Here is a 27,293-nt window from a genome sequence, read left to right on the forward strand (position 1 = left end):
GTAGACTCATTCAACGAGTATCATTGTATTCTTCTTCAACTCACGCAACGTCAGATTACACAGTTTCAGTACAACACTAGGTAAGTGCGCCATCCGGTGGTGTGGAGTAACAGGAACAGCACATAATACGACTGAATACACAACAAGACCTAAACTATCTATTGTTTTTTTTCAGGAGAAGCCTTTCAGAACACACGACCAACATTGTAATCACAATAAAAAATTCTAAAATAAATCACATTTTGGATCAACTTTGGAACAACACAATAAAGATTTAAATGTGCTTCCCTCTCCGGTAAGCACCATTCACTTTGAAAACGCTCTAAACCAGTCAACAAACCCCTCTGCCCTTTTTGCTTAAACCGGAACTTTCCTCTTCGTGCGTCTTTACGCACGGTGGCAGGGAGTGTTCTAGCGTCTCCTCGCGTGAGGAGCAGGCAGTAGGTCGCTCTCTCAGGACTCTGCTGTTCCGTACCATGGAGTTCGCGTGGCTGTCGCTATTCCTCGCCCTCGGTGGGCTCCGGGGGGCCCGCGGTCTGCAAGAGGTCGACGTGTTCCCCTCCCTCGGTGGAGATATCCGCGACTTCACCGTCGCTGCGCGCTGGGTGTACGTCGTCACCGGCGACTACCTGTACCAGCTCAACCTCAGCCTGGGGCTGCTTCACAGTCTGACGCAGAGAGGGGATTACTTTGTATCCTCTGCTTCTGGACAGTTTAACAGGAATTTGGAGGGGGGCACTTCCACTTTTAGCGTCAATACCTTGGCGCCACTTGTGGAGCGCAACCTGTTGTTCACCTGCGGTGCGCTGAACTGCGGCTTCTGTGAGACGCTGAACTTGACGGACATAACTCAGATATTAAGCGGGGAGGCTCATGAAGTGAGTCCTGTTGTGCCAAAGGGCGCATCCGTGGGATTTGTGGTTGACGTGAATGAAGTGTCTTACATTTTATCTGCTGCTGAAGAGTTCGAACGATTCGACGACCAAGGCTGTATGGGCAAATCGCGAATTCGTCTTCTTAACACAAATGAAATTCAGGTTGGAGGACTGTTCTCGTTCTTAGACAGTATGGGGTTGCCCGAAATCGTTGCGCGTCGTCCAGGTGTCCAGTTTGTGGATGGCTTTCAAATCGCATCGTCTATTTTTATTTTTTCAAACTTAAATGACGTAGACGCCCCTAAAGTTCGTCTAATTTGGTTTGCGACCAAAGCGACTAAAAGCAAAACGTTAAGGTCCCTGCGAGGTGCGACACTCGAATGCTGTGAAGGTGGCGAAGCGCACCAGAGACTCGTTTCTTCTTCGGTGATTCCTGGGGACCAACCGGTCCTCTGGGCAGGGATATTTACCGACCATGACGTCACTAACACGGAGCTCGCCGTATATGACGTCAGTCCGCCAACTGATGCACCGACCTACAGGGACCCAGACTTTGGCTACACAGGAGAACTTCCAAAGGTGAACCTGCAATAGACGACAAAGCTAAATTGATTTACATGAAGGTCTAACACAAAGTTGATCGCATGGAATTGCAATTAATGGTATAATGTGTGTGTGTGTGTGTGTGTGTGTGTGTGTGTGTGTGTGTGTGTGTGTGTGTGTGTGTGTGTGTGTGTGTGTGTGTGTGTGTGTGTGTGTGTGTGTGTGTGTGTATGTTGGCGTTTGTGTGTATGTGTGTGTGTATTGGCGCATTTATGTGTTTCGGTCTATGCGTTCGGTGTGTGTGTGTGTGTGCGTGTGCGTTTGTGTACGTGTGTGTTTGGGTACGTGTGTGCGTGCGTGCTTGCATGTCTATAGGGTGACGGGCCCATCACGCTGAGGCCAATGCGCGTGCTGCTGAAGCATCCTTACATGACGTCGGTGCTCGTGGTCAAGCTCAACAACTGGCTGATCGTCTTCATCGGCACCGGAGACGGTCAACTGCTGAAGGTCTGTAGGCCCTGAGTGCTACGTCATGCTACATCACTTCCTCTGTTGGAACAGTTGGAGGTGGCCCCAACACTTTAAGTAGAACACTGACAAGCCGAGTAGGCATGCTTGTCTCATCAAAAACGACATATGTGTCATGTGATCACAGGGCAAAAGGAAATGAGTGCAGCAAAAGCGCCTGTGATTGCATTTACATGATGGCTCAAGGTCATGAGAGATTGAGTTAACCATGGTCTTGTGAGTGGTACATCTTCCCTGGTATCCCTTGAAATGTGCAGTCGGGACAGGAAATGCATTAAGCTGCAGGCATCATTTCCACTTGTTTCGGCGTCAATTTTGAAAATAAATGTTCATTGCATTTTAGCATACACAACCAAAAATGAATATTGCATAGATATTATGGGGGATTTTATTATTTTTATTGGTTAACGTAGAATAACCAGAGGGAGTTAACTTAGAAGTGAATTCTCTCTGGTCTTTGAAGGCAGAGGACCTTGACCATTGTTTGCTGTGTAAGGTACTCATACGTGTACTTTAGGTGTAAGCTAAGTGTAGTGTGCTCTAATTGTTAGCTACTATGAGTCTACTCTAAATGTAAGATACTCTAAGTAAGGTACTATAAATGTAAGGTTCTCTAAGTGCAAGGTTTATCTAAGTGTAAGGTACCCTGAGTGTACTCTAGGTGTAAGGTGCTCTAAGTGCACTTTAAGTGTAAGTTCCTCTCAGTGTACTCTTACTCTAACTGTGCTCTAGGTGTAAGTTCCTCTCAGTGTACTCTTACTCTAACTGTGCTCTAGGTGTAAGGTCCTCTCAGTGTACTCTTACTCTAACTGTGCTCCAGGTGTAAGGTCCTCTCAGTGTACTCTTACTCTAACTGTGCTCTAGGTGTAAGGTCCTCTCAGTGTACTCTTACTCTCACGGTGCTCTAGGTGTAAGGTCCTCTGTGCTCTCAGTGTAACCATCAGCTCACCCCGGTGTGGTTGTCTGTGTGACTCAGCTGACGGTGGACGCCACGCTCCAGGCCCAGTGTCTCAGCGTCATCTGGAAGGCCCCCGACGACCGCCGCGTCTTTCCCAAGATGCACCTGGACCCCGTGGGCCGCAAGCACGTCTTTGTGGCGGTTAGGGACAAGGTAGGCTCGTGGATATTGGAGATTATCTGTAACTTTTCTTTTTTTAATGCAGAAATGTATCACTTACTTCACTTTTTAGAAGACTATTCCGTCCGAAGCAACTTCAAGGGAATTTGAATCACAAGGGATAAGTAGTGTGTGTGTGTGTGTGTGTGTGTGTATGTGTGTACGTGTATGTGTGTGTACGTGTGTCTGTGTGTGTGCATGTGCTTATTTGTACATGTGTGTGTACTTGTACATTTGTGTGTGTGTGTGTGTGTGTGTGTGTGTGTGTGTGTGTGTGTGTGTGTGTGTGTGTGTGTGTGTGTGTGTGTGTGTGTGTGTGTGTGTGTGTGTGTTCCCCCAGTTGATGCGTGTTCCAGTGTCTCAGTGTGTCCAACACAGCAGTCTGCAGTCCTGCTGGAACGCCCGCGACCCGTACTGCGGCTGGTGTGGAGCTCTGAGACGGTCAGCTGATACACACTGGGACACTACACACATTACACACTCTCAGCTACACACTGACACACTTCACACATCACACACTCTCAGCTACACACTGACACTACACACATTACATACCCTCAGCTACACACTGACACTACACACATTACACACTCTCAGCTACACACTGACACACTACACACATCACACACTCTCTTCTACACACTGACACACTACACACTCACATCTACACACTAACACAATACACACCCATTACATACTCTGATCTATACACTAACACACTACACACTGCATACTATTACACACTACCATCGACACACTAACACACTACACATCATCACACACACACACGTCAACTCTTTGGGTAACATTGATGACATCCTCATTGCACACTTATTTCTCTTTTTAAAGGGGAAGTGACACAAGCGCCGCTGTAGCGCAAGGAAGTGAGGCTTTGGTCTTATGTGTGTCGGCTTCTGTGAAAAACACACCGCAGAAAGATCGGACCGCGATCCAAGAAATCAACGATCCGATCATCGACTAGAAGAAACTAGTCGATGGCTAGGGATGTTCACTACTAGTCGATGACTAGGGATGTTCACTACTAGTTGATGACTAGTGATGTTCACTACTAGTCGATGACTAGGGATGTTCACTACTAGTTGATGACTAGTGATGTTCACTACTAGTCGATGACTAGGGATGTTCACTACTAGTCGATGACTAGGGATGTTCACTACTAGTCGATGGCTAGGGATGTTCACTACTAGTCGATGGCTAGCGATGTTCACTACCAGCCGATGACTAGCGATGTTCACTACTAGTCGATGACTAGTGATGTGCACGACTAGGGATGTTGACTGATAGTCGTTGACTAGGGATATTCAACACTAGTCGACCCCTAGTGACCAGTCGTTGCTTCACTTGGCAGTGGGCACCAGTCGTCGGTTAAACACTTCTTCTTTCATCCTGAGAACAGGACTTCTGATGATGTCTATATCGGGAAACCACGCAGTGCCCGATTCATCGAAGCATCCATCTATTCTAAGGACATCCCTTAAATAGGCCTTATTAACCAACGGTATCAACAGGTAGTTTCCCAAACCCAATGTCTGGTTCATAGTTCTCCGCCAGTGACTGCGGCCAGGTCAGGCTGAGGTCACCGACTGAGGGGTCACGCTCAGTTTAGAGGTCCCTCCCAGTTTAGAGGTCACTCCCATTTGAGCTTGTTTTTTTTAAAAACGTGTTTTAATCAGACGGAGAATAAGATGGATGTAAAAAAAAAACGGCATTCACCCATTCATTCACACATTCACACACCGACGGCGGTGACAACCATGTAAGGAGACAGTCAGCTCGCCCGGAGCAGTAAGGGTGAGGCGTCTCGCTCAGGGACACCTCGAAACTCAGCTAGGAGGAGCCGGGGATCGAACTAGCAACCTTCAGGTTACCAGCCAACCCGCTCTACCTCCTGAGTGACATGCCGCCCCTAATCACGCAAATCATTCGATGAAATGAATGAGAAGAGAGAAACAGAGCCGTGATGCTTTTTATCCTCTCCTGAGAGACAAAGATATAATCCGGATGAAAAACCTCCAAGGCGAACCGACTTCCAACTGTTTTTCCTACCTACCTAAAAGTTATATCTTACTAGTCTTTTAACCCACCACTTCACCCCCGCCTGTCCCCCCGTTTACAGAACGCCATTTCTGCCTCCTTTGAAACGCACCATGGCTGATTTGACCTTGCCGGTGAACCCAGTTAAAACCACAGTTAATGATGCATCATGGGATATGGAGTCCTCTATCTGTCTCGTTTCCCACCACAGATGCAGCTTTGAGGACGAGTGTCCCTCTTCTCTGTGGCTGTCCGTCCCAGATGACCTCAGCCAGCGCCGGATGCTCTCCCACAGCTTCCAGGAAGACGCAGAAGGAAAGGTAGGCCTGGTCCAAAGATCAGATATAACATAAAAAATATATATAATAATCATATAGGATCTTTAAATATATATTTATAGCTTTTTTTTAATGCATATATTTGCTTTCTTTCACATATATTTTGCCTATATATATCTTTTTTAATATAAATATTTTTTTCTTATATACTGTGTATATATATATATATGTATATAGATAGATAGATAGATAGATAGATAGATAGATAGATAGATAGATAGATAGATAGATAGATAGATAGATAGATAGATAGATAGATAGATAGATAGATAGATAGATAGATAGATAGATAGATAGATAGATAGATAGATAGATAGGCTTTTATCTGAGGCATGTTATAATACCGCGAGTGCCCACATTCTTGGCAGCGAATTGAACCCCTAACCCAGGTGGGGTTCATGTGTCACCAGTGGCGGAACTAGAGTTTTATACAGGGGGTGCCCAAGGCTACTTCAGGGGGTCCATAGACCACGGCAGAAAATGTGTGCGTAACCCTGACATGGTATCTAAGGAGCATGAATGAATCCTATGATTGCTGATGAGGGGTAGTCTGGCTATTGCCAGACCAAGCGCAATCGTAGATTGCACGTCGGTCTGGGGAAGCTGCCGTCATTTTCTTCAGCACAAGAGGCGTGATCAACGGGGCCTAGTTCAACTGACTCTGTACGCGATTGGCTGCTTTGCCGTCGCTTCCCCCGTCGTCATCGTGTTAAACCAGCCAATAGCGCGCCAAGTGGAAAAGCCGGCTTGGTGATTGGCTCCCGCAAAAAAACGTATCGGAAGCAGAAAGAAATGTATTGCTCTTCTCCAGACCCTTGTGCGGGGCGAACTCAAATCACCGGCGGTCAGTCTAGATTAGAGGTAGAACCCGGAGTTCTACAATGTGGCAGATAGTGTGGTCCACTAGGGTTACTTCACTAGAATTCTTTAACATACTGTGAATAGCCAGTGTCTCTGCCTCGGAACTGCAGCTCAATTTCTTCTCACACACACACACACACACACATCACACATGACACACACAGACACTGTACTGTACTGGCATACTGGAGAGACTTGGATCACTCTGTTTTCATGAATATATAATCTGGGTCTATCAGTGTTGAACATCACAAAAAATATTTTCAGAAAATCAAGCTCAAGCAACAAGGGAGATAAGAAAGCAGTTGTGTGTGACATCATTTGCATAGTTTATTTATGGAAGTACATTTAAAAAAAAAACACTGAAAACATACAGTTATGAAAAACAAAAATATGCCTGCACAAAATAATAATATAATATATATTACAAACTTAAAAAATTTTCCCTGCAATTATTGCAAGTTTTTTTAAATTCAAAACCATATCATTTCTCAACAACAACAACCCCTATTTAACATATAGCAAGTGCATTTTTGTTTGTTACTCAAGCTTACATATTGTACAGGCTTTGTTGCACATGTAACTTCTGTGCCAACCACTCTATTTCATCCTGGAAAAACCAGAAAGGGGGCTCGATGTTCAAAATACCATAAACTAAACACACTCAACACTGTAACTTACTGTCGGTTAGTGAGCCAATTTGCCAGTATGCATCTACAAAGCGACTCCATTGTGTGCCATCACCCAAAGGGCCTTACACACCTATAGCGGCCATCTTGATTGACTTGTGTGGGAACTGAACGCAGAACGAGGAACTGGGATACACGACAGCTGAGTGGATCCGACCAATCACAGCCTGATGACCAGGTCAACCACCAAGTTCTGTTTAATGTGTGTTTGCCAAACGTGTCGAGCAGCTTCTGCGAGTCGACTATCGGAGCAGAGGGCACGAGATGGAGGTGGATGCCAGGGGCGTTTCTAGGTTTCATAAACATCCGGGCCTTTTTTTTTTGTACGCTTTATCGTGCATGCAAATCCTTTCATAATGCTTTACCTAAATAAACAAAATACGCAGTTCATTCTAGCTTTAGATACCTGACTGCTGTGCTGCTTACCCCCAAACATCTAAAGTTCCATTAAAGTTATTTCAGAGTAAAATGAATACAAGTGAGACAAACCTTACATGTATATTATTTATGTATATATATATATGCATATGTGGATCAGACTGGGGGTAGGATAGGTTAATTCACTTGAGTTGTTATACAGTCTGGTTACGTTTTTAAACTGTTTATTATCTTTCCAGAAGGACTATAGGTTACTTTATTTTGAGATGTCCCTGGAGTCCCCATGTTTCTTTCTAAATAACAAACTACCATTGATGACTAGAATTATCGATCACTTCTACACTGAATTGAATTAATGCATTCCATAGTTACCAGTAAATATACCAATAAATATTGGAGAAAGGATATTTTTCATTTTATATTTTTATATTCAGGGCTAATGAAATAATATCTGGGGCTTTAGCCCCGAATAAAACAGCCTAGGGACGCCACTGGTGGAGGCAAACACGTGGAGGCTGAACAGGAAGCACCGAGCCAACCGCCAGAGGCCCACAATTGTTACGCGGCCAACTTATCTCCCTTTGATCTCGTTGGCCAAACATTTGTTGGCTGTGTTCGTTTCAGATACGAACCTCCTGTGTTCCTTCGTTACCTGAGTTCCCCAGTTGTGTCTTTGCGTATCAGTTCCTTTTTGTTTCTGTTGCCTGGTTCCTTCTGGGGATTCTCTGGCTGCAGTTCTGTATTTGTTTTGCAAACTTTAGTAATGTTCTGCTGCGTGGCAGTTTGCTCTGCGTTCGGTTTCCAACTTCCACACAATTAGCAACCGCTATTAGATTCAGATCAGACGTGATGAGAGTCAAACAAAAAGTTGACACAGTAACAGCAATTATAGGTGACATTAGAGAAGTTCCAATAAAGGGCTTATCACGTTTTAATCATATCATTTGAGGTGTGAGTTACCAGAGACAAGTTAGGGATGGCTATGTGCCATATATATATATATATATATATGTGGCATCAAACAATTTCAATCAAACAATCGCAATCATATATATATATATATATTTTTTTTTTTTAATAGATCCCTAGCTATGCATCGTTTAAGCCTTATGGATCTTTGCTTGAGTCTGCTCTTCAGTTCAAATGGACTTGGATGTTGTCGTGACAATTTCTTTACCAGATATTGCGTCTAGGATAGATGAGGCTTTTAAATGCCAAAAAAGCTTACAATAGTTGTAGACAATTAACCGATTTTAACGTCTGCATACACTAGTTTCGTCTCTTGCAGAGTGAATCCAGTTCCAATCCAGTTTCACAGGCTTTTAACACAGTCTCACCCTCTCCAAGCGATGTATCGGTCCATACATAATATGAGGGAAATGTTGACATACAGGGGGTTTTCTGGTATAGATAAGTGGGTCCTTGTGACCGGTCAAACCCAAAGGACGAGGTCAACAAAAGGGGAACTAGGAAAAAACTGTTAATATATGGGGTGGCCAGATAACAAAACCAGAAGGAAGAGCTCAACTTATTAAAACTAAACAACATCAAGATTTTCCATCACAATCGTCAACCCCAAGCCTTCTCCTCCTCTTTCGTTCCCAGATCACGCTGGTGGTCTTCACCCACCTGAAGAGAGGTGGAGCTCCTGCCAACTTCTCCTGCCGATTCGACTCAAGCGTCGGAGTGCTGGGAGGACTAGGGTACAAATACCCAGAATGCACCTGCCTGCTGCCTCCTGTGATTGGTCAGTAATGGACCCCTTTCTCCCCTCTCAGAAGAATTACCTTACCCAACTATCAACAACTCTGAAAATGGTATATTATTCTATAAGACTTCCAGGGGCCTTTCTCCAAACAAAAGTAGATAATATTACATAGTAATATAGTAGTATGAAAACAATATAAATCGTTTAAAGATTCATGTAATAAACTGAGACGTTAACAGATTATCTCATTCATTTTATAGTGTGTTCTGAAACAAACTCAACTCCATTAAGTTGTAATCAAACACGGTTCGAGAGATCCCCCTCACTTCAATTCCTTTCCAACTTCTAAAGCAAGTCGTGACTTCTTTATTGCTACTGAACTAACACGACTTTGTGTCTGTTCTACAACAGCAGGCCTGCGTGTCAGCGTCACGGTGAGCCTGGGGGAAGTGGATGTGACTGAAGAACTGAACCTCCTCAACTGCTCTGGGATCACCGGAGCTCCCACTCCCCTACTGTAGGTCTCCCGTACTCAGACGCCCTACCTACACCATCCAGCCTTCACAGTGTACTCCACAGTCTGTGGAGCGCTTTGTGACCCGGTGGGGTGAACCTGTGTCTGCTCCTGGTTCAGGTGTAGCCAGTGCCTCGCTGCCGGGTGTGGGTGGAGCCACGGGGCCTGTACGTGGACACGCAGCGGAGCTCTGAATGTAACGCTCCGTCCATCTGAGCACCAACCCAATGTCCCTCTCTCCTTCAGTCCCTCTCTCCTTCCATCCCTTCAATCATCTTCTTCTCCTACATCTATCTATCAGTCCCTCCTCCATCCATATCTACCCTCCCACCATCATCAATCAATCCATCATCAATCCATCACCCTCCCTTCCACCCCCTCTACCCCCATCCTAGAACCATCCCTCTCCCTTCCCCATCCATCATTCCTTTATGTAGTTAAACGTTAAATATAAATACAGTTATTCCTTTACTTTAATTTCATTAAAGGTATTCACTGTGTATCTGTGGATACCTGTTGTTATTGTTGGTTCTACTGTCACCATGTGACCGGCTCCCCTTGTTGGTGTTTTCATGTTTTACGTGTTCATGTTTCACGTGTTCCTGTTTCATGTGTTCATGGTGAGACCTTCTGGTTCCTCTCCACAGATGTCCATCTGCCAGGGTCTGCAGACCGGGGTTGACTCTCTGGTAGGTCTGGTTCCTCATGAGGCTCAGCCTTGTGTGATTATTTTAGGGCAAGCGAGAAAATCACAACATTGTGAAAGCAAAATTGATTCTGTGGGTTTTATAATCTAAAATAGTCGATGGAAACGGGAAAACAAACATGAAACAGGATATTGACTAATCCGTGTGCGGATGCGATTTCAACACTCCGATATTTCTGCAGAACCTTTTTCAGTAAAGTGTGCTCGTGCGGTTCTGTGCGTGCATGTGCAAGTGTTCATGCACCCGTGTGTGTGTATGTGCACTTACGTGTGTGTGTGTGTGTGTGTGTATGTGCATGTGCGTGTATATGCATGTTTGTATGTGCACATACGTGTGTGTGTGTGCATTTGCATACTTGTGTGTGCGTGCATGTGCGCGTGTTCATACGTGTGGGTGTGTTTACGTGTGGCTTTCTTATCAGCCAGAGATAATCAACATTACCCCGAGTGAGATGTCCTTCTACGGTAAAAACAACGCGGTGCTGAAGGGAAGGAACCTGGGTCATGTGATCGGAGTTCGGCTTCAAGGACACCTGGACTGCAGCGCGAAAGAGTGGGTGAAGACGGTCAACGCGACAGTTAGGGCTAAAGGCCCCGTTGTGGTTCCACGTCGGCACAACGCAATGACCACGCAGACGTGAACCTGTTTTGGTTCTGCGTCAGGATTTAGTGAGCGGACCAATCACAGCCCTCGCTGCTGCGTCGCCTCGACGCAAGGGGAGAATTTTTGGAAGTGCAGGTCGAGCCCTTGGGGTGGACGCAAGGAGGGTCCGCAAGGAGGGTGCGTCAGGCCGTATTCGGTCTGTACACCTCCTTGTGTAGCGTCGACCTGGAACCATAACTAAGCATTTAGGTTCACTGTGTTGGTCGCTTAGCACTTTTAGACGCTTTCACCCCGAGCAAAATAACAGTGTATTCAGATCCATGGTATTAAAGGGGTGATATTATAGGCCTACCACCAAGTACGCCCACTTGTGTGATGTCACTAAAACACAGGAAAAGGCAGATTTTCCTAACGGTTTGTAAAGGCAAATTATTCCTTTAAATATTTAAGCCTTGACAACAATAACAACATAAATAATGATAGTATAGTAATCATTAGTTACCATTATCCCAACATGAGCTTAAACGATAAAAACGTTAAACAATGTTAACGTCATAACGAGGATAGGAAATGATGACAGCAGCAATATGATTTCTGAGGAACACAAAGTCAGCTGATTGGAGGCTGTGAGTAACAGTTGTAGTAATAATGTCAGCTATTATTAATAATGGCAGTTATAATTACTAATGTCAGCTATAATTACTAATGTCAGCTATTATTAATAATGGCAGCTATTATTAATAATGGCAATTATAATTACTGATGTCAGCTATTATTAATAATGGCAGCTATTATTAATAATGGCAGTTATAATTACTAATGTCAGCTATTATTTATTAATAATGGCAGCGAAGTGAATCACGGAGCCTGAGGTGAATAATTGTTTTAGTATATACTACACGTGAACAACACTCGAAAAATAAACTTGATAACACTTTTTGCCGGGATTTAGTTTTTATTAGCGTGACGAGACGGCCGTCATGCAATGAAAACAAAATCCCGAGTTTGGGATCACAGTCATGGGATATGGCCCAATATCCCGAGATGGCGAACCAATCATATTGTGCCAAATTGTTAGGAGATTCACGTGTAGCACGTACTGAGACGACTTAAAGTGAGGATAACGACCCTGACGCCCCTCTCTGTGCGTAGGGCTTCGGTGAGGGACAATACGGGGGCCAGCCTGACCTTCCACATCCCCGCCGGAGACAAGGGCCGGGTCGAGGTCTGCCTCCTCCTGCCCGACGGCGGTTGCCACGGCAGCGCGCCGCTCACCTACCGGTCGGCGCCGGTCTGCGCCTCCATCTCCCCGGACAGCACCTGGGCCAGGTAGGGGGCGGAGTCATGGTGTAGATAAGTCAGCTCAAATGTTTCAAGTAAATATTTACAAATATAATATTTAAAGTCAAATATGTTTAAGTAGAGTATTTAAAGTTAAGTATTTACAGTGAAATATGTTTTAGCAAAATAATCAAAGGAAAACTCATCTCATCTCATCTCATTTTCGACCGCTTATCCGGGGTCGGGTCGCGGGGGGAGCAGCTCAAGCAGGGGGCCCCAGACTTCCCTTTCCCGGGCCACATTGACCAGCTCTGACGGGGGGATCCCGAGGCGTTCCCAGGCCAGTGTTGAGATATAATCTCTCCACCTAGTCCTGGGTCTTCCCCGAGGTCTCCTCCCCACTGGACGTGCCTGAAACACCTCCCAAGGAAGGCGCCCAGTGGGCATCCTTACCAGATGCCCGAACCACCTCAGCTGATTCCTTTCTAAGTAAAGGAGCAGCGGCTCTAATCCGAGTTCCTCACGGATGGCTGAGCTTCTCACCCTATCCCTAAGGGAGACGCCAGCCACCCTTCTGAGAAAACTCATCTCGGCCGCTTGTACCCGCGATCTCGTCCTTTCGGTCATCACCCAGCCCTCATGACCATAGGTGAGGATAGGAACGAAGATCGACCGGTAGATCGAGAGCTTTGCCTTGCGGCTCAGCTCTCTTTTCGTTACAACGGTGCGGTAAAGCGAACGCAATACCGCCCCCGCTGCTCCGATTCTCCGGCCAATCTCACGCTCCATAGTACCCTCACTCGCGAACAAGACCCCGAGGTACTTGAACTCCTTCACTTGGGCTAAGGACTCATTTCCTACCCGGAGTAGGGCTTTGACTTTTGGCCAAAAATCATATTCGAAGTTCGTTTGTTTATTAATATTAGTATTCGAATATATTCGAATATTTATTAATAATATTTTGACCATTAAATGCCTTCAGTAATACCTGGGCTGAATCCGAATACTTAGTACATACTATTTATGTTCAGTGTCTACTACTTGACCGTACGGTCTACAGCTATGCGTAGAACGCCTAGAACGGTCTACAGCTATGCGTAGAACGCCTCTGAACTCTTCCGAACACCGCCGTAACTCCACCGGATGTTTGGAGATGACGTGTCTCCCCTCAGATGCCGGCAAAATTACCTTGATAAGTTACCTGTTTTCCGTCTTGTCATCGTTGCTATTAAATTAAAAATGTCTCTTTTTACTTAATTACTTACTTTACTTTTTTACTCTTTTTAATGTCTTTTTTTCGCCGCTTTCTATGACGTCTTTCTAAGCCGCTGTTGGTAGTGTCGGGTCAGCCATCTCTTCTTCGTCCGTTACCAGACTCGTAGTCTGGTAACGTAGTGACCTACCGTTGTATACTGTGGTGGTAGTACGCATTCGGAAACGTTTTCCGTACTACACAATGCACACTGAGCATTCGGACGCGCTATATTTGTGGCGTACTACAAAATGCATACTATGAGTATTCGGATTCAGCCCTGAATTGGGCTTTGCAAGGTTTGTTTACAGGCGTTGCTATGGTTACCGGTCTTGCGTGTTCCAACGGTTTATTATGTTTCTAATAAATCGCTGTCTAATCAATACTTTATTCACTGCCTCTTCTGTGGTCATTACAATATTATGAATAGACTGCATGGGTTCTCCGACGTCTCTCCCTCTTGGCCTGCCCATAACAGGTTCGAATATTAAGGGCTGCCTAATATTCGTTCGAATTTTGATTTATTTTTTTGCTATTCGAATCACGAAGTTCGAAGTCAAAGCCCTAACCCGGAGTAAGCAATCCACCGGTTTCCTGCTAAGAGTCATGGCCTCAGATTTAGCGGTGCTGATCCTCATCCCAGCCGATTCACACTCGGCCGCCAGCCGATCCAGTGAGTGCTGAAGGTCACAGGCCGATGATCCAATGAGGACCACATCATCTGCAAAAAGCAGTGACGAGATCCTCAGACCACCGAACTGCAACCCCTCCCCACCACGACTACGCCTCGATATCCTGTCCATGTATATCACAAACAGGATTGGTGACAAGGCGCAGCCCTGGCGTAGACCAGCACCCACTGAGAACGAAACTGACTGGCTGCCGAGAACACGAACACAGCTCTCGCTTTGGGAGTACAAAGATTGGATGGCCCTGAGGATAGACCCCCTTACCCCATACTCCCGCAGCACCTCCCACAGTTTCTCCCGGGGGACCCGGTCATACGCCTTCTCCAGATCCACAAAACACATGTAGACCGGATGGGCATACTCCCAGGCCCCCTCCAGGATCCTTGCGAGAGTGAAGAGCTGGTCCGTAGTTCCACGTCCGGGGCGAAAACCGCATTGTTCCTCTTCAATCTGAGGTTCGACGATCGGCCGAACCCTCCTTTCCAGCACCTTGGAGTAGACTTTACCAGGGAGGCTGAGAAGTGTGATACCCCGGTAATTGGCACACACTCTCTGGTCCCCCTTTTTGAACAGGGGAACCACCACCCCGGTTTGCCACTCCTTTGGCACTGTACCCGACTCCCACGCGATGTTGAATAGGCGTGTCAACCATGACAGCCCCTCAACACCCAGAGCCTTTAGCATTTCTGGCTGGATCTCATCAATCCAAAGGAAAACTTTAAACATTATTTAACTATTTAACAAAAACGATTATACAACATCATAAGTAAAATATAAATTCACTTTTTAAATATATATATTTTAAGTAAAATATTTATTATTACAAAATTTACCACAATTATTGAAGTAAAAAGTTTATTCGCAATATACTGCATTTTGAATATTAAAGTAAAATATTTAATAGTGAAATATTTCTAAATGAAATAGGTATAAGTTGCGAGTATAAGTCATGAGTGGTATGGTTCTGAGAAACTATCCGCCTGACGGGGCAATGCCCAGGCAGGAAATGCCACCTGTGTGTAACTTCCCCTGTTTCACATGCTCTCTGTTGGATTGGTTACCTTGGCAACCAGCCATCACCCCTCAGGGCTCAAGAATAACATCTTCCACCAATGACGTTTTCATTAGCTGACCTCGTTACAAATGTGGTTGCCCCCCATATTTTGGAGGCTTAGTCGCCGTATTGGCATGTTTTTGTCCCGTAAGTAACATCCATCTGTGTCAAATACTTAGAACAGATGAACTTCCTTGGAAGAAATTGTAAAATGTTTTTATTGCATATGGGGTCTGTTTCTTTAGAACCATGAGTACCGTGACATCTTTCCTCACAAACCAACTCTTTGCGTTCCTCCTCCTCTTATATAAAACAATTCTACCTTAGGCATTACACCCGTGATCCGCCATCCGGAATAGTGTGTGTGTGTGTGTGTGTGTGTGTGTGTGTGTGTGTGTGTGTGTGAGTGTGAGTGTGTGTATTTTATTTGCATGCACATATCTTGATCAGGGCAAGTGCTGTGGGGCATCTTATCTAAATTAATCTAAGCTTTGCATGCTGTACATCCCACTGTTAGGCAGTCTGTAAAAAACAGGAATTGAAGTGGGTCATGTTCCCAACGTGACCACTCACACCAGTGCTGCACACAGCCTCTCTGTGGGGTCCAGCACCACCACCCATCACTTCAAACACAGAACAGGACCTTAATCCAATCCTCTGACATGTTTTATACTGTCTACCACGCTGCCCGATGGGGCTCCATGGCTCCGTGGCTCGTCTGAGGTGTGTCCCGCCTCACATTGACGCTCTGTCCTAACCGAGTCAGACTCGGACCGAGAGTGGATCTGAAACCCGCTGACTTCCTTCACACAGCACTTAGTCATGAGGTTTTAGTTTAGCTTTTTGAAGGCTTATTCCGTGTGCTAACCAATTTGAACGTTTCAGAATCTCAACGGGAGTAGTCTCTGACAAATTCTGACGAATTCTGACAAATGTGCTTATTGTAAGTCGCTTTGGGAAAAAGCGTCTGCTAATTCCCCTAGATGTAAACGTAAAGACGACGTCAACTCATGCCTGTTTTGATATGTTACATCACATTGGTGCAGTTCCCGCGTTAAAGCGTTTGTTCGAACCCTCGTACATATCTTTTCTTTTTACTGGCACCGATGCAACCCAGGATGAAAAATGCATATAGACAATGAATGGTCTCAGATGCGACCACTTTGGTGGTAGCCTTGAGCCTTGCCACCATCGACCATGGACCTCATGCAAGACCCACTCTGACGCACGCGTGTTTGCCGCCAAAATCTGCACCCTTAGAATCGTCTCTTCTTTCTAAAATCCACAAGTGGTCTTGAGAGTAAAGTACGGGTGGCCAAAGCAAAAAGGAAAAGTTGTTAATTCCTACTCCATGGCTTTGACTAGAAATACAAACTTGTTATTTATAATTACATTAATATTATACTGTTTCGCAGTCAGATCTCACAGTTGGATAAATGGAGCAGCATTGTTACAATAACATCAATATTCAGAATCAAATTAGTATAAGAATGAGGGACAGAATCAGAATACTTGGAATAGTCATCGCTGAATGGGCGTCGATCCGAATGCACACACAGGTTATAATCCGTATGGTTGACCAACATTTCAGTGAAACGTGGCTGGGTGTGTGTGTGTGTGGGCTTATCTGGTGTGTGTTTCCGGGTGCGTGTGGCTCGATCGAAGCACACTTACACACGCTTATAACCACGCAACCACTCATCTCAAGAACTCGTAACTTCAGCTTCTAAAGGTGTCCTCCCCAGGCTGTGTTTTTCCTCCTACGGTACCACTAGTGGTCTGCGAGGGTACTGCAGTTAGGACGTTGAAATAGACAACATTTACGATAAAATAAAAACATGAGTAGATAATTGAATAGAATTATATTTAAAAAATTGTTCAGTAAGTATACCACTACGTCTAGTATCATGGATTTATATTACTTCGAAAACAGTGTCTCTTTATGCAGGCGTGGTTTCCAGTGGCATGTTTTGTGTTTATTTCTGTTGGTATGTTTTCCACTGATAATTTTTTTTCAGTGACGTTTCACGTTGATTTTGGTTTGCTAAGTCAAATCACTGGGCGTCTCAGCAGCGTGGCTGACCCTTTCCTCCCCGGCTGTTTCCCACAAGGCACTCTTTTACAGCATCTCTGCATGTGAATGAATCCACGTATTAATATCACCGTGTGAGGTGGCAGAAGAAAGTCAAGGGTGCCAACCAATTCCATTAGGTTGGCACCCCCTCACCACCACCAGCGCCGAACACCGAAACCGAGAGTGAGCCCAACCACGTCCGCCCCACCACAGGCCCCCGAGCGCTCCCCATCTGTGTGTTCCCATACCGCCCCTCCTTGCCCACGCTTCAGAGAAACGTTGACAATACCATGACCTGGTTCATAGTTCCGGTCGGCAGCAGCTGCACGTGAACTTGAAAACCACGGACACAATGGATGGCCTGACCTTGCCACGCCCACTTCTGGAGAGGCATTTAATATCAAACCTTCTTATCAAGCTGCATCGACACCTTTTGTTGTTTGGGTCCCTCTCCTTCATCCTATCAGGTGCTCTCCTGACGCGGCTAAATTGCTACGATTATAACATAATATAATGTTATAATAATACTGTCGTGGAAATATCAATCGTAACTATAATATGTAAGTTATATAAACCCTGTTTGTTTAATTACGATCAGGAACTTCCTAGGAAGGAATTTCTTTTCGATGCAGCCCCTATAGCCACGAAGTCTGATACGGGAGGCCAATGTGTTGTGCAGATTCCTTTAACTGCAGACATGGGAAGTTATTCAAAACATTTTGACTGTATAATATTACGTGTTTTCTTTGAGCAGTTGCCGTTTGCTACACTACATTTTCACTCTACACTACTTGTTTGCTGGTACAAAAGCCCTCTTTTTGGTTATTGGGGTAGCATCAGCTTTATCTAGATTCTGCTTCCCTGATTGGCTTCTGATGTGGGCTTCTGTTCTCTGATTGGTCCAATGTGCAGCGGGAAGAGGAGGATGAACATCACGGTGTCCAACCTGAAGTTTGTCAATGAGGTCATCCACAGCCACACAGATGAGAGGGTCACCTTCTCCGAGTCAAGCGACCAAGTGAGTTGGTTCAGGCGCACTTAGTGCGCACTTACCAACGCGTGCACTTACACACGCATGCAGTCACGCGCGCATGCACTCACACGTGCATGCACTCACACACAAACGCACTCATACGCGCACACTCACACATGGAAGAGAAGGCACACAATCCTGCGAAGACACACGCACACACACACTTTCAAGACACGTTTGCTTAAGGATATGGAGAGAGAGATATACACACGCACGCGCGCGCGCACACACACACACACACACACACACACACACACACACACACACACACACACACACACACACACACACACACACACACACACACACACACACACACACACACACACACACACACACACACACACACACACACCACAGCGCCGCCTTTCACGTGCCTGCGTCCCAACAGTCTCTGCAGTTCGAGAGCCTGGCGACAGACCGCGACCCCTTCAGCAGCACTGTGACCCTGAGGGTGGCCAATCACACGCTGGCCTGCCCCACCGCCATCCGCTACCTGCCAGACCCCCAGTTCATCAACTTCATCTCCGCGCCCGCGGCGGACCACCTGCGGCTCACCATAGTGGTCAGTCGCCCCCGGGACCCCTTCAAACACAGACACCTGCTGGGGAGGGAGGGAGGGAGGGAGGGAGGGAGGGAGGGAGGGAGGGAGGGAGTGGGTGGGTAGCTGGGTAAAGGGTTGGGTGAGTTAGTTAGTTTGCGCCCTGCACTTTAAACTGTACTTTTAACCTAATCTTTAACAGCATATTTAATATGTACTAGCACTCTAATATGCACCAGCACTTTATTGTGCACTGCACTTTAAATGTGCACTGTACTTTTGACTAGTAGGTAGGGCAAATTGCACAGCTCAGATCTTCTTGCACACTGGTCCCAATCTGGTTACCGGTTATGTCCTTGCTTTCTATGTTGGATGTTCTACCGTCTTTATGCATTGTTGTCTATGTATGTTCCATGTTTGTCTATGCAGCAGTACCCTGTCTCTAAACCGAATTTCTCCCAAGGGAGACAAATAAATGAACTTGACTTGACTTAGTGGGTGAGTGGGTGGGTGAGTGGGTGGGTGAGTGGGTGGGTTAGTGGGCGGTAGTTGGGAGGTGGGTTAATGAGTGGGATAGCGGATAGGTAAGTGGATAGGTTAGTGAGTGACTGAGTAGGCTCTGCTAGGTACAAGCTTTGAGGCATGGTGCTGACATGGTGGTTGATGTTCTCAAGGTAGGTTGAGTGTCGAGGTGTCCCTGAGCAAGAAACCCTGACCCTCACTGCTCCCGACGCGCTGGCTGTCGCCCTGCGTGGCTGACTCTGCCGTCGGTGTGTGAACGCCATGTGTATAAGTGGTGTGCAAAAGTTAATCTGACCGTAAGTCCTGAACGGCGGCTTCTGTTGTGATGTTCAGAAAAAGTCAGATGAGCTCCAGATGGCCCCAGAGGACCTGCGGGTGAAGGGCGTCCAGGGCGGTGAAGACCGCGACTGTGTTATCACAAAAATCGACTACAGCAAAGCCACCGACTTCATCACCTGTGTAATTCAGCGCTCCTCCGAAGCGGAGATAACAGCAGTGAAGGTACATCACATCACATCAGGGCTGCACCCAAATGCCACGCATTTAAATGTGTCAATAGTAATTTTTTGATAGACCCCCCCAAAAATGTGTGTTATCAGGGGAGCTCAAGTCTCAGGGGTATGACGGCCCCATAGGTTCCGGCGCCTATGGGTCCGAGCACAACCTTTCTCACAAAAACATTTTTTTATGTTAGCATGTCTAAGGGTATGGAAATGTCACTATATTCGGTTAATCAAGGAATGATAAGTCAATTACACAATTATCAAATTAACCGACTAACCGCTTAACCAATCAATGCCTTGCTGTGCCTTATTTTCAGATTATGTATGGAAACATTATTTACCTCCTGGAGCACCCCTGGTCCTTCATGGTGCACATCCTTCTTCGATTAATTATCGTGATGTTGTTCGGTAAGAAAGGACTTTACATTATGCTGGGCAGCAGCTACAGGATAATAATCCAGATTCTGTGCCAGATTTCCCCCTTCCGACTCTGGTCAGTATAGCCCTGAATTTTGGATGGTTCTAAACTATGGCCAGATTAGCCTGTGCTGTTCGGAATGTTAGGATTGGATTTAATCCCAGAACCTGAGATTCAGAACATCCACAGCGATTCATCATTAGAAACATGTTCAATATTTACAAACCGATATTCTGTACTATGGGGAAAATCCAGATGGCACATGTCAGTGGCTATACGCCACGTAGATGGTTGCCACACTCCACCTAGCGAGTTTTTTTTGGAGGATTGAGGATTCCTACTCACTCTGCAACATGTTCATTCCTTTTTCCTGCCTTCTCCATGACTTCAGCCATTGTTCTTTAGTAGTTCTTTAGGATTTTCCAAAAAAAAACGAGTGCAAAAGCTAGCAAAGCAATGCCGCAGCAAAACCATGTTTGCCTGAGCTAAGGTCAGGTTTTTGTTGCGAGATTGCGATTGGGTAGCGTTTCACTTTAGAGAATCAGGACTGGGAAAGGAATCGGTTAGTGGGTGGTGCTGCTATCATTAACCAGCTATGGAACAAAACAGTTAAGTGTGTGTGTGTGTGTGTGTGTGTGTGTGTGTGTGTGTGTGTGTGTGTGTGTGTGTGTGTGTGTGTGTGTGTGTGTGTGTGTGTGTGTGTGTGTGTGTGTGTGTGTGTGTGTGTGTGTGTGTGTGTGTCTCTGGGGGGGGGGGTTAAGGTCTTACAATGGGGGGGTTTATCTGCTACCTCCGGCAGAGGAGGCTCACCGCTCAAATGAACAAGAGTCCCGGAGACCTGGAGATGGAGATCAGGGAGGATGGGTTCCTGGCGCCCCTCGACTGAAGCGGGACAGATGGCGGGCAACCACTTCCTCTTTTGAGGGTCCCTCGGCCTGGGAGGACAGGTCGGTGGTGGGGTTTGTCTTCAGCAAATGGTTATGGGTCCTCAAACACCTCATCAAAGACATGCCTTAGCAGGGCATCCACATAGTCTGTAAAACATTTCATTATATCAGATACTTTGTGTTTTAGTCCATCCATGTATATATGTTTCACGCAGCAATAATTATATGAATTATTTGGATATTTTTAGGTTGGTAATAAAGATAAATATAACCGGCAGGGAGTCAATATTAGGGAAAAGAAGCATCATTGGACTTTTGCAGATGATTTTATCATTTTTCTTGAACCACCAGACAAATGTTTCCCAAACCAAATGGGCCTACTGGAGGTATATATTACCAACCATAGGTATGAATTTAATGTAAAAGAAAACACACATTCTTTCATTTAATTACACACCATCCCCATGAATCAGGGACGCCTATAATCTGAAATGGAATTCTAAAACAATTAAGTAACTTTGTGTAACCTTAACCAAAACATTTTCCAACATGTTTGAAACAAATTATAACCAAATAGATTAAAACATCCAGAAGGATGTTGAAAGGTGGTCAACCCTCCCTTTGCATTTCAGCTCCTCAAAACCAATTGATAGCATGGGATAAGATGATCTCTAGGTTCATTTGGAATGGCAAAAAGCTCAGAATAATACTTCAGAGTTGCCTTAAAGTAAGAGGGGAATGGCCCTAAGAAATCCTACCAACATATTTAAATGTAACTCAGAGCTCTGCCCTGTTGGTGTACAACTATTATTTTCTAAACCTTTTTTGTTCATCATTTTGTATTATTAGGTGTTCACAGAGTATCTATGCAATGACTATTGTATTTTTTTGGTATTTTTATAATTTTCATGATGTCGCTGTTCCGTATAAAACGCAAAGTTTAAAACAAATATATATACTCTTTTTTTACAACTTGCTAAATGGGGTGTGTTTTTATCGGCTTTGTGGTTTCCCTTTCCTGGAGGTGGCTTTACACGACAACGCTCCCGGGTGAAACCGACAAAATATTTTATCAGATGTGCCTTTCGTTTAGACGGCGACAGCGTTTTGGGGGCTTAAAAACGCAAAAAAATGAACCCACCCTCCAGAGTGGAAATCTTAAAAACGCTCCACCGTCACGTTCCCGTCTAAAGGGTTGAAAACGCAAAAGTGTGCTCTGAGCTGCGCACGCTGGCTATCCTTGCTTACGCGTTGACGTCATACCCATGTGCAGTACAGCCAAACACCAACAAACATCAGAATCAACATTATTGTAATGGCCACACATACAGGAAATTAACATGTCGGATTATATCCATCAGTCGGAGATTCTATCTGCTTTTATAACTATCCAGGAGTCATTTCAGCAAATAAGCAGAGTAGTAACACACATAACAGAACATAGAAGGCGCATTAATTACCTAGGCATAGGGCAATTGTTTGATGCTCCAATTCGTCGGAGGCGAACCAGACAGGTGTGGATTAGACCCGGGAGAACCAGTCTATGGTGCGCGCGCTCTTGGTGTTGTTGTATGGCAGTGCTTCACAGTACCATCTAGCCACCTGGCATGCATACTACATCAAATTTCACACATTTTTGCGTCCCCGTGTGCATGCAGATTTCCACCCAAAGTCGCTCGTCTAAACGCGAAATAAAAAGTGGGAACGCAACGCCACTTTTGCGGTTTGTGCATGATCACTGAGTACAACCTACAATAATAGAGTGTCAAAAGTCTGATCCATTTCGTACCATAATAAAGTTATTGTGTTGGTCGAAAATATGTTTGTTTGTCATTACGGCACAATAACAGAAGCTAAAGAGCTAACCATCCAAATAATTCATTCATACCCATCGTGGGTATGGATGGACCTCTGACACTGGTGGTTCAGATTGTGAATCTGAATTAGAATTGAATATACCCCAGGGCAAAGAGAGGGCACAAAGGGCCCCAGGTCACCCACCCTGTGGGGTAGAAGCATATGAAAAAAGCCATAACCTGGACCATGTTGAGAGCTTGAGTTTTGGAAACTAGCATAATCCCCCCTTCACTGTAAAGCGTCTTAGAGTGTCTAGAAATGCGCTTTATTAATTCAGTCCATTATTATTATTACACGAACCAAACACTTGTTTTGCCAACAACTGTGCATATATAATCAGGAAAAATAAATAAAAAATTGTAAATAAATGCATTGCTATTTGAAAACTAATATTCAAGCAAAAAAATGTTGCTTGCTTATTTCATGGCATTCATTCTCAATGCTGTTCAACTCAACTCCAGGCCACAATTTCTCGCATAAGCAGGTAATGCTGCATTACCTTCCTCACACACTGTAGTAGGATGTCAGAGAGTAACAACTCTGTCTACATTTAGCACCGATATTAAGCCCCCTCTGAGACCGGAACATTCTAAATGGGGTGTGGCTAAAACTGAAAACGTAAATGAAGGGAATAGATACAATGGTCCCAGCTCCTGCATCTGGTGGTGGAGCTGGGACCTTCAGGCCCTCCAGCCGGCGACACAACAGCACGTCCTGCCGGTACTGGGAGACGGGTTCTGACTGGACTCAAGCATCCCTCATATCTAGGGTTCTACCGCCCCCTACTGGATCGATCGCCTCATGTAGGCAGTCAAGATAACAAACCTTCAATACTAATGTATTATTCACTCCACGCCTAATGCTGAAATTAAGATTTTCAGGTAAACTGAACCATTAGTGCCAGAAGTCCATTTTAATTTGACGGTGTGATTTGCCCTTCCACTCCCACATATCCCTGCACTGTCAGAGAAAGTCTAAAATGTTGTGAAAACAGGAAACCAGATCTCCAAAACTATAAATAACTATAATCTACTGGTATAATACCTTCATACTTCTGGGACAACACGGCTAACTTCATAATCCTCCCCGCTTAGTATCCGTGTGTTATGTCCGTCAAGTTCAGCATCTCACAGAAGCCGCAGCAGTCAAGCGCACCGCAGGTGAGCAACAGGTTGCGCTCCACAAGTGGCGCCAAGGTATTGACGCTAGAAGTGGAAGCGCCCCCCTCCAAAGTCCTGTTAAACCGTCCAGAAACCGAGGGGTCCTCAACCCTCATGTACGTCCCCCTCTGGGGCAGACTGTGAAGCAGCCCCAGGCTGAGGTTCTGCTGGTACAAATTCTGCGACCCACCGAAAAGCGCTGTTGCATATTTTTTGCAATATGCACGAGTTTGAAGCGTAGACAGGCATGACAAAAACATAACTAAAACGTAAGATCTCCCCCCAACCAATTACCTTTTAATTAAAGGTGCTTAATAAATACATTTGTTTTGATTTGATTAGCATTTTACAGACCCGGATATAGGGCGTTTAGTACGGTCCTTCACCGTTGCTTCTTTACCCATAAAAAGCTACAGTCAGTGTTAAATTACGCTGATTTACCTTTGAGCATTTCCTATTATAGGATACTGTGTAAATCGCTGTTTAGAATTAATCTTAGTATCAAGAGGGGGGAGGTCTCAGGGACGTGCACAGGGGGGTTCCTCTGGTTGCTTGGTCAACTGCCCATATGCCCTCCTCGGCTCACGTTGCCCTTCCGTGGAAAAAAAAATATATATATATATATTTTTTTTTAAATCATTTAATGGATGCAGAATTTCATGTAGGCCTAGATGAAAAAAATCGCCACTCGGAACATTTCATAAAGTAAGCGTAGCCTCATTCAATTCCGTTCGGGCACTGAGAGTGAAAGTCAGTAGGGGGAGGGCAAACTCTGCCGCGCGGCAACAGCCGCTTTTGCCGCCTCCCTTCTGCCGCCCTGCCCTCATTGAAATTAATGGAGGCGGCGAGTTGCCGCGCGGCGTGTGAAAGCTGCTTTACGTAGCTGCAGCGCTGCACGCGACCGGAACACCGGCACCTGTGAGACGACTGCCTTGATGTTGTCGGAAAAGGTGAATTTGAGATGTATAACAAACAAACAATCATCATCACGTTTTATGAAATGAATTACAATCTTCATAAATCCAGGCTCAGTTTGCCACGTAACGTTTAGCCTAAATAATCAGACAGCTAGCTAGCTTGCAGACAAGCAGCCCGTTATAACATAGTCTACACATTTTTTGGTAGGCAAACTAAGCTACATGTCTGCTGATAGTTAGTTTCTAACATTTCGTTTTAACAAGAAGAATAAATGATGGAAGTAATGCATCACATGAATTCTTTCATTCAAAATGGTTCATGCCTAAATCTTATCACTATTTTGGGTATTGTTTGTTATTGTTAAGTGGAGCCGAAATGCCCAGTGAAAAGAGGAGGATTCAGGAGAGAGAGAGAGAGAGAGAGAGAGAGAGACAACTAAAGGAGGCAGCAAAGAGGAGCACATCACTACAGGGTTGGCTACGAAAAAGCCAAACAGCAGGTGGGACAGAGACTTTGCATAGTGATAAAAAATTATACTGTGTAGGCTAATTGATAAATTAATCAGACTCATATTTTAGCCTACTAATGGCAATTTTTCATAATAACATTACATTTAAGATGAGGAGCAGCCACAAGCCTCCAGACACTCGGAAAATGTGGACCAGGAGGAGGCACATAGGGCAAGTAGGCCTAAGTGCTGATCACCATATATGAGAGGACCATGCTAGAAAGTACAGGGTTAAAGAGCTGCATTGGGGGGGGGGGGGGGGTGCCCTTTTTTCAGGTCAGAGCAACTGCCCCTCAAAATTCCTGTGCACGTCCCTGGGTCTTATGATGTATTCATGTTTTTGTTATAATGCAAACGTGCATGTTGCAGAAAATGTGCAGCAGCGCCCCCTAGGGTCACACTTTTCGGTGGGTCGCAGAATTCGGACAGTTGTTCGCCGGTCCCCCGTTGTATAAAGAACGTTATACAACACCCACATTGACGACGTACACCCAGCGTGCGGCTAAGGTGAAGTCGCGGGTATCTCCACCGAGGGAGAGGAACACGTCAACCTCCTGCAGAGCGCGGGACCCCCGGAGTCCACCGAGGGCGACGAAGAGCGGCAGCCAGCCGCCATGTGAACCCGCATGGTGCGGAAAGGCAGAGTCGCCCATAAACGTGCTCAGACTCTGCCTTTCCGCACCATGCGGGTTCACCTGGCAGCAAATTCATTCGTAGGAGAGACTAGCAAAAACATAGTAGCGAAGTCATGCCCCTTCCGGTAGAGCCCATGGGACCTATGAGATCGAAAAATATGAATGGCTCTCCATTGAAACCCATTCATATTTTTCGACCGCATAGGTCCCATGGGATCTACCGGAAGGGGCGTGACTTCGCCACTCAATAGAGTGGCGAAGTCACGCCCCTTCCGGTAGGGCTCATGGGACCTATGAGATCGAAAAATATGAATGGGTGTCAATGGAGAGAAAATAATTATTTTCTGGTCCCAGTCTTTATATGCCCTGGATTACACATGTGTTGTTTGTGGATTTAAATGATAATTTTTCATGCAAAGAAAACTAAAAATGTTTGTGAAGAAGTTTGATAATTTTAGGTTTTATGTGAGGCCGCTTTGTGAACTACAGCTCTTCGCTGCTCTCGACGCATATGAGATACGTCACCACACCCGCCCTTGGAACTCGGCACAGAGATGGCGATCTCTCTGCCCCACTTCACCGCTTTTTCCAAGGGGAGGATAAAAGCATCGAAAGAGGTGAAAACCATTATAAGTCGGGGCACGTGCAGAGTTTCAGTTATGCCGATGGGAAGATTGTCGGTCTTCTCCACGGAGCGTGACGTCACATACGAGCCGTGTAGTCTTTCTCGTTGTGTTTTCACTACAGCCTTTATCTGAACAATTGCACAATAAACGGTCGAACTCTTTGCATGAAAAATTATCCTTTAAATCCACAAACAACATATGTGTAATCCAGGGCATATAAAGACCGGGACCAGAAAATAAATATTTTCTCTCCATTGACACCCATTCATATTTTTCGATCTCATAGGTCCCATGAGCCCTACCGGAAGGGGCGTGACTTCGCCACTCTATAGAATTGTACTCCTGTTATCTCTAAATTATAGTCTTATTTCAGTAACAATGACATAATGGCGATCATAAATAAATATAGGTTTTTCTAA

At 45.3% G+C, this 27,293-nt stretch overlaps 1 protein-coding gene and 2 long non-coding RNA genes across 3 annotated transcripts in view; 2 read left to right on the forward strand and 1 right to left on the reverse strand.

Moving 5' to 3' along the window:
• Window positions 1-401: 401 nt before the first annotated feature.
• LOC132454946 (plexin-C1-like) lies at window positions 402-20,524 on the forward strand. The gene is made up of 15 exons (XM_060048581.1): window positions 402-1,454; window positions 1,794-1,925; window positions 2,923-3,057; window positions 3,404-3,504; window positions 5,330-5,438; window positions 8,990-9,131; window positions 9,504-9,609; window positions 9,727-9,802; window positions 10,254-10,295; window positions 10,735-10,865; window positions 12,069-12,245; window positions 18,179-18,284; window positions 18,691-18,864; window positions 19,696-19,863; window positions 20,183-20,524. The coding sequence occupies exons 1-15, from the start codon at window positions 477-479 to the stop codon at window positions 20,366-20,368; spliced, it is 2,763 nt and encodes a 920-aa protein (XP_059904564.1). The 5' UTR covers window positions 402-476; the 3' UTR covers window positions 20,369-20,524.
• A 3,560-nt stretch (window positions 20,525-24,084) lies between these two features.
• LOC132454986 (uncharacterized) overlaps window positions 24,085-27,293 on the forward strand; it is a 39,055-nt gene continuing 35,846 nt past the window's right edge. Inside the window, exon 1 of the long non-coding RNA XR_009525050.1 lies at window positions 24,085-24,348. This is a non-coding gene — a long non-coding RNA (uncharacterized LOC132454986). The remainder of the gene's footprint in view (window positions 24,349-27,293) is intronic.
• On the reverse strand, window positions 24,297-26,254 carry LOC132454988 (uncharacterized). The gene is made up of 2 exons (XR_009525051.1): window positions 26,084-26,254; window positions 24,297-24,366 (listed from the first exon to the last, which is right to left on the reverse strand). It is a non-coding gene; the product is annotated as an uncharacterized LOC132454988 (long non-coding RNA).

This window comes from Gadus macrocephalus, chromosome 4 (genome assembly GCF_031168955.1).
Source record: "Gadus macrocephalus chromosome 4, ASM3116895v1".
Taxonomy (NCBI): Eukaryota; Metazoa; Chordata; class Actinopteri; order Gadiformes; family Gadidae; genus Gadus; species Gadus macrocephalus.

What these genes read in the sequence shown, in the direction of transcription:
- LOC132454946 (XM_060048581.1), top strand. Translation starts at nt 477, where the DNA reads ATGGAGTTCGCGTGGCTGTCGCTATTCCTCGCCCTCGGTGGGCTCCGG. An exon ending in TTGTGGCGGTTAGGGACAAG is followed by an intron (nt 3,058 to 3,403) that starts GTAGGCTCGTGG and finishes GTGTTCCCCCAG; the next exon opens with TTGATGCGTGTTCCAGTGTC. An exon ending in ACCTGCGGCTCACCATAGTG is followed by an intron (nt 18,865 to 19,695) that starts GTCAGTCGCCCC and finishes TGTGATGTTCAG; the next exon opens with AAAAAGTCAGATGAGCTCCA.